Genomic DNA, 7,300 nt, shown 5'->3' on the forward strand with positions numbered 1-7,300 from the left:
AGTGCATTAACATTTGAAGAACGGCTCTTCTCATGTCTGTTTGCTGCAGTGGTTGTATGTACTTTTTTTTACTTCAAAAATCAACAAAATATGTATTTTTCCCATCAGTGCCTAAACGTTCACATACAACTCTATTTGTTTACATTTTGGATCACAAATTGTGCCTTTACAGAGTTAAAGAGAGAGAATTTATGTTATAATAATGTTAACTGTAAAACAGACGTGTTAGAAAAATGACATTCCAGGGAATATGGGTAACTCGGGTATTTTTGGTGACATCGCTGGTTACGATGGGGAGGGGGAGCCTCCAGGTTTCCTTTGCAGCTTCCAGCTGCTCCCCAGCAAACAAACTATTGCTTGATTTTTAGTTTTAAACTGTGGACATAATGTACAGCGACGATTTCACCTGCAAAATGTATAAAGTCACATACAGCTATTTCACCATATGGTCAAATAAAAGATGTTGACCATCAGTACAAAACAATGCTCATTTGCTCCCAATAACTATTATTTGTTCAAATTGTCAAAGTGAGTATACATCTGACAAAACTCCACATCAAGTTTGTACATTACATTCATTTTAAAAACATCAATTCACCATTCAACCCACAAACAATGTCAAGTATTTTGTCCAATAAAAAAGAAAAAATGTAAAAATAAAATAAATACATGTAATATAAAAATACCATCTTTCCTTAGTTTCAACACTAGCTCTGTTTTGGATGATACACTTTTATCTACAGTGGGGGATACAATGCTGCCATCTACAGGTACAAAGTTGTGTTCCAAGAAAGTTTGTCTTAGATGTTGAGGTTTTCAATATTTTTATTGATATAAAACAGGCAAATGCCTACAGAAAAAAATACACATTTAGATTTTTTAAAACTTCATTCTACTTTTGGGTTATTTTGCTTTTTAATTCATTTTTTCTGCCCTTCATCATTCTGCTCCATTCCTATTTTTTTTGAGTCTTCAGCCTTTTCTCTCCCCTCTTCAAATTCTCTCTCTCCACTTTTCTCCTCTTTCTCGTCTTCAGGTTCAATCTCAGCTCCATCTGCTTTCCCAGGTCTGTCATCTCCTTTTTCTTGGTTTTTCTCTTCATCGTCTTCTTTTTTCTTTTCCTGGTCATCCAGGTCCTTCAGCCCAGATTCATCTCCCTCAAATATCCTTTCCCCATCTTCCTTTGTACTTTTAATGCTCTCTCCATCTCCCTCTTTGGTCACATCGTTACTATCTTCTCCATGTCCCTGTTTTTTCACCTTTGCGTCTGAACCCTCCTCTTCCTCTCCTTCTGCCTCTTCTCGCTCCCATTCAACCTCCCCTCCCACCCCTTCACTTCTTCCTTGTGCTGTTTCTCCCTCTTCCCCCTCTTCTGCTAGCTGAATCTCCATCGCTGCCACCTCCCACCCCAGCTGCGCCACCCTGGCTTGCATCTTGCAGTTGCTCGACTCTAGTTCCATCATAAGTCGGGCTAGTTTTGTTTGCAAGACCTCCAAGTTTCTCTCCAGCCTCTTTATCTTGGTTTCAACTTTCTCTGCCTCCTTCTGCTCTCCCTCCCCGTTCTCCTCCAACATGCCCATCTTGGTGAGGATCTGTCTGCCTTTCTCCTCCAGGTGATGTTTGGCTGCAGGGAACTCAGATAACACATCTGTCAGGTCTTCTTTGGACAAGCTAAACAGGTCAGAGAAGCCAATGCTTCGGATGTTGGCAGTACGACGATTGCCTGACTTGTTACCTAAAATGAAACATGTGATTCCTTTAAAATATTGGTGATATTTTTTTTAAAAACAAAAAAATATCAGTACAAAGGATATGATGTGGCCAACCTTTATTATTATTAAAGACGAGCCCATTTCAGATTTCAAAGGAACATTAGGGAAATTTCAGCTGTTTTAAATCACAAAGGTCAATAGTAATATTGTTTAAGTGTTAATATTCTAAGATTGTGTCTCTCAACTATGTGCTGCATAATTTATGTTTATAGTTTGATGCTATCATTTAGCTTTTAACATATTTCTATTAACATTTTATAAAATTAATATCACATATGTTAATGTGGTATTTTTATCTATGTGTTATTGCTTAATGCTGCACAGCCATGTGAGAACGGAGAGTTTGAATTGAAGAGGCCCACGAATGAAACCCTGTGGGACTCTGAATGTAATTGGAGATTTGCATCGACTTTTGCAAATGAGTGCCAACTGTAAGGCAGCACAGCCACACTACACTAATGTTACTTTTGCTTACTTCATACACTATTATCCCCCCATTCCAAAACATGCATTCTCACACTATAAAGGTATTGTACGCTACTTCTGCAATCTGCATTCCCAGCCTCACTGTCCCACCTCAGAGAACTAGCAATTTCCATTCATTAGCTTCATCTATAGGAGCTTTCCCATGCCCATTCTCTGTGACTCTGACCACAGTTGTAGGATTAATCTTAAATTTGATCTCAGCTACAACCTACAAGTTGTCAAACTTTCCAGTCCTGACCAGTCTTAGCACAGTTGGTACTTTATTCACTTCATTTGTACTGAATCAAATAGCAAGGACCAAAAGCACCTTGTCTGCTTGATGCATCAAGAAAAGTCTAGGATTCAACTTTTTCCTTTTTTTTTTTTGCATTGGTGAGACAATTAAACCCTCTATTCTGAGTCTATTCACCACCTACATTAATTAATATATGTTGTATGACCAGAGAATTGACTTACCTTTGATGTTGAGGATACTAATTTCCCCAAAGAAATTCCCTTCACTCAGCACAGCAAACTCTGTGACCCCATCATCTGCTACAACTGCGAGTTTTCCCTCTTTGATGATGTACATTTCATGGCCCACATCTCCTTTCCTGCAGACGTACTCTCCTGGACTGAACACCTTTATGAGAAAGTCATGAGAAACATCTTCATCTTTAAACAGTTCTTTTCTGAAAGCATTTCTGATGTACTAGAGAATAAACTAGGCAATAGGATTGAATTCACATATGAACAGAATATGCCATTGAGTCACTGAGTATTGAACCTGGGAGGGTGATGCGTCTTGGCTGGTGTCAATGGCTCTTGGTCAAATCCCATCCCCATGCCTTGTACTCCCGACCCCAAATTCCCAGATTTGCCATGTTAACTGTTACAGAGTTTGGGTAGGTCTAAACATGATTTCATGCTTTGAATCTCTCTTAGGTGTAGGTCTACAGAGTCCAGTTACTTGTAATCTTATTAATTTAGGTTGAACAAAGAGTCGTATTATCCTGACCCTGTGATCAAACTGCTACATGACGCATATAAATAAGGCATATGAATAAACTGTCAGATGAACTCTCCCATCTCTCTTGTCAAGTTTTCCCATCCCAGTCCCATGCCAATTTAGTCCTACCATTACCCCCTTTTTCAGTTAGACAAAGAAAGAAGCCTACAGTATAAACAGGACAATGGTCAGTCACAATAGGCTCTTAATTGTGGGGGAAATTAAAAGTCAGCCATCACAATTGATCTGAGGGGAAACAGTCATCTCTCATATAATGTCCTACACAGTATATCAATGATATCTAGCAGCATATACGACAGAGTAACGCCATGTTAAGATCGACACAATGAAAAACGCAGCCCCCTCATTCATTGGCCACAACGCAATGTGTTGTCATCTGGCAACACACTGCTTTGGCCAATTAAATCTGTCCAAACGTGCATTCCTGGCAGATTACTGTCTAACAAGAACAACATAATTAATTCTACTGTCTACATCCCAGCCTTGATGGAGGATAAAGTGATGGTCGACTTAAACTGACAGAATTTGAAAAAATTTCCTGTCTTATAGCATTATAAACTGTTTTGTTAGGATTTTTTGGTCCGATAAACCTTCAAACTCGTGGATGTACAGTATTTATCAAGGTGAAATTCATCAAACTATTTTTGTTCTGAACACACACTAACAACCCCGGTGCCTGCTAAAACTCCTCGAGCGACCTTTTCCCTGACCTGAGGTGTTAGCTTAAGCACCAGCTCCTCCAGCAAACTTTTCTCACAGCTCTGGAAGATGGTGACTTTAGAGAGGGTGGGAAGGTGAACGCTGACAGCGATCTCTGTCCTCAGGTGTACGGGCAGCTGCTGCAGGATTTCATTCTCTCGCATGATCTTCTTGTTGATGTGAAGATGCTGGTACCAGCTGTCAATACGCTGTCGAAGCTCCTTGCTAATGTGATGGCTCCGTAGGTATGCCTTCACCTGAAAAAGGAAAAGAAGAACCTTATTTTCATTAATACAAATGAATTCATTTTGTCTCACTTTACTTTGTGTCGTATTATATGTACAGTATTACAAGAAAATTTCACAAACTGTCAGAAAGAGGACTAAAGTCTTCTTCTTCTTCTTCTGTCAGAAGAAAGAAGAGTCTTCTCTCTGACAGTCTTCCAACTTACCAGCTCATGGTTAGGGAAGAAGACGTTATCACGGTCCCTTAGGCTTGAAATGACATTACCAACATTGCCAACAATTGATGCAAACACCAGCACGGCAATGAGCAGGTCTGCAATCATAAACAAGTACTCCTCCTCCCTTTTTGGCAGGGGGGTGTCTCCTACTGTGGTGAAAATCTGGGCAGAGAACCAGAAGCAGTAAAAGTACTGACGGCGCATGGAGGCAAACTCTGCGGTGGTGATGTTGGGGTAGACCCAAAGATCACTTCCAAAGCCGATGTAGTTTGACAGTGCAAAGTATAGACAGGCATTCCAGTGGATCAACACAAAGATGTAGATCATGAGCTTGGAGATGCGGAATGTGTTGGGGTAGGAGGTTCTCGTCTCCATGCGATCCATGGCCTCGTTGAGTCGTGGCAAACGCAGCAGGCGGTTGATCCTCACCAGCGGAGTTTGGATGCCAAAGACAAAGTAGAGGAAGTCGGTGGGCAGCAGGGAAGCCAGGTCCCTTAAGAAACGTTTAGAGTGCAGGTAACGCGTCTTCAGCTGAGTTAGGTCCTTTATCAGGATGCCCTGATCCAAGTAACCTGGAGAGGGAAGAACAAGGCTTAACAAAGCCTAGAGTAGACTTGATAAACTGGTACAATTACCTTGTCAAAGCTTCCTGAATTGCAAGAGTTAATACTGCTTTCACATTATGAGTACAAAGTAGCAATGGCCAAGATTTCAGTGTTTATGACTTGCAAGCATTATCATCATCTGACAACTCAAGATGACTGTTTGGTGGCAGAGTTGCTCATGTGGGGGGTAAAATGCTGTGAATGGTCAATATGGCACTATATCTGTTGCTTATAATTAAATTAACCTGAATAATGGACTAAGGCTGATATAAGGCAGCCCACTTGTCTGCTTTTTCAGGCACTTCCATATTATTTGGCATCAAATCAGATATATGGGAGGATTTAGAAAAATCTGAGTTTACCAGTCTCATTGACCCAATAATGCAATGACTGATGACCTACAAAACCAAATGCCATTTCAATTCATCAAAACTAGACTGAAACTTTGTTCCTGTTCAAATTATTAGCAGAGCCATGTAAAAGCAGTTCATACAAGTGAAGATAAGTTCTTTTGCACAATGAAATGTAAAAGGCTTCTTCTTCTCCCTTCTTTTTTATTTTTTATTTTTACTATTGTAGACCGAAGGTGCATATAGAACCTAAGACTTTATTTTCCTTCTGAAATTTTCCTTCTAGTGTTTACCAACAGAACATAAAAGGCTCTATGGGGCCAAATCAGCACCACAGAACAAACCATATAATAATAGCAGCATGCTTGCTTCTGTAAAGTGTTCCTAAATACAGTATTTCACATTTTATACGACTGCATATTTGACAAACTTTTAATCCAAAGAGTTATATTCTATTTCAAAGTCTCAATTAAAACCAACAAAAATAAAAATACTCACCTGTGTGAACAGTGATGATCATGTCAAGCATATACATGAGGTCTGACACATAGTCCAGTGTAAGCCACACAGGCAGGTAGCTCAGTGCAATTGCAGTGAAACATGTCCTGACAAAACACAACCAATAAGACTGAGTTTCAAGGGATATCAAATGATTACAGGTTACATCTTTAGATATACAGTATGATACATACTACTTGATATTCATCATATTCCATGCTTGTACCTCAAAATGATGATGACCCAGTTGTAGACAATAGGAAAGATCATGACCTGTAGCCAGACGTAATAAAAATTTTCTGCCGGATCAACCACCCACTCTTTCCAACTGAATAGAAAATGATGACGCAGAGAAGGAAGAGGGAAATGAGAAGAATTGTCATATAGAGATATATGATGGTTCAGTTCTCATGTCTAAGTGAATAATAATTCAAATTTTACAAAATTACAAATAGATACTTGAAATCATATCTCTATATTTGAAATATGTAGGATTTTTCAAAACAACATTTGACTCAGTGCGATATATATTAACCAAATGGTTCTGAATGCTTTTATACCTATCATAACAAAGCCATATCGAGATTATACTGTGGTAATTATCAGAATATTCATTTTGCCTAAATTGCCACCATACGTATTTGTAAAAACTTAAACAACTGTCTATAATTTTAGTCAAATTCTTCTATTTACAGTATTTAGTAATAGCCTATGATTTGGAAGACCCTTCCTTTAAACCCTCTAATGCATTAATATGTAAGGACAATGCTAAAGTACACAATTGAACATGTTCTTGTTATGGATAAAGAAAGCTTTCAAGTTGATTTAATTAGCTGGACTCCAAACGTTTATTCTCTCACGCGAGACCCTTTGTCGGTTTCAGCAGTAAAAAAATGACGCAGTGTATTGAATAAATGCGCTATTATGATCCCATTTGCTGGAAGACTGAGACTCTTCATAGTGATCAAAAGCCCTTTTTTTGTTTTGCGACAATGTCTAGCCCAACCATTAATTACTCACTTAACTTTCAGCTTCAGATCCAGAATGGTGTTACGTTTCCCTTCAGCCTTGACATCCTCTCCTTCCTCATTCACTTTCTGTCCCCGATGCCACCTGAGGAGTCTCTGCCATTGGTTACTCCTAATACTAATATCACTTGTTTTATCCATTCTCCACAGTTTAGCATTAGACTAACATATTTTTCAAAAAGAGGATGGCCTTTGCTCTTGGTCTTGTTACCCTCTGCATGAGCGATGCATTTTCTTGGACAGTAATTCAAACAACCTCGATGACTTGCATCGGGCGGTACTGCGTGGTTCAACTAACAACAAACCAGGTCCACCTGAGCACTGCTTGGTGATGCTGGTCTCTATGGAAGGAAAGCACAACAGATGTCATGTGTCCTCTGGGAATTCTTC

General features: G+C 39.3%; 1 protein-coding gene across 1 annotated transcript; it reads right to left on the reverse strand.

The window, feature by feature from the left end:
• Positions 1-920: 920 nt before the first annotated feature.
• Positions 921-6,987, reverse strand: cnga4 (cyclic nucleotide gated channel subunit alpha 4). Its single transcript, XM_040148858.1, has 7 exons — positions 6,903-6,987; positions 6,109-6,210; positions 5,883-5,989; positions 4,418-5,001; positions 3,978-4,223; positions 2,715-2,880; positions 921-1,735 (listed from the first exon to the last, which is right to left on the reverse strand). Exons 2-7 carry the CDS (start codon positions 6,150-6,152, stop codon positions 921-923), a joined length of 1,962 nt encoding a protein of 653 aa, XP_040004792.1. The 5' UTR covers positions 6,153-6,210; positions 6,903-6,987.
• Between the last annotated feature and the right edge of the window lie 313 nt (positions 6,988-7,300).

This window comes from Xiphias gladius, chromosome 16 (genome assembly GCF_016859285.1).
Source record: "Xiphias gladius isolate SHS-SW01 ecotype Sanya breed wild chromosome 16, ASM1685928v1, whole genome shotgun sequence".
NCBI classification, from domain to species: Eukaryota; Metazoa; Chordata; class Actinopteri; order Istiophoriformes; family Xiphiidae; genus Xiphias; species Xiphias gladius.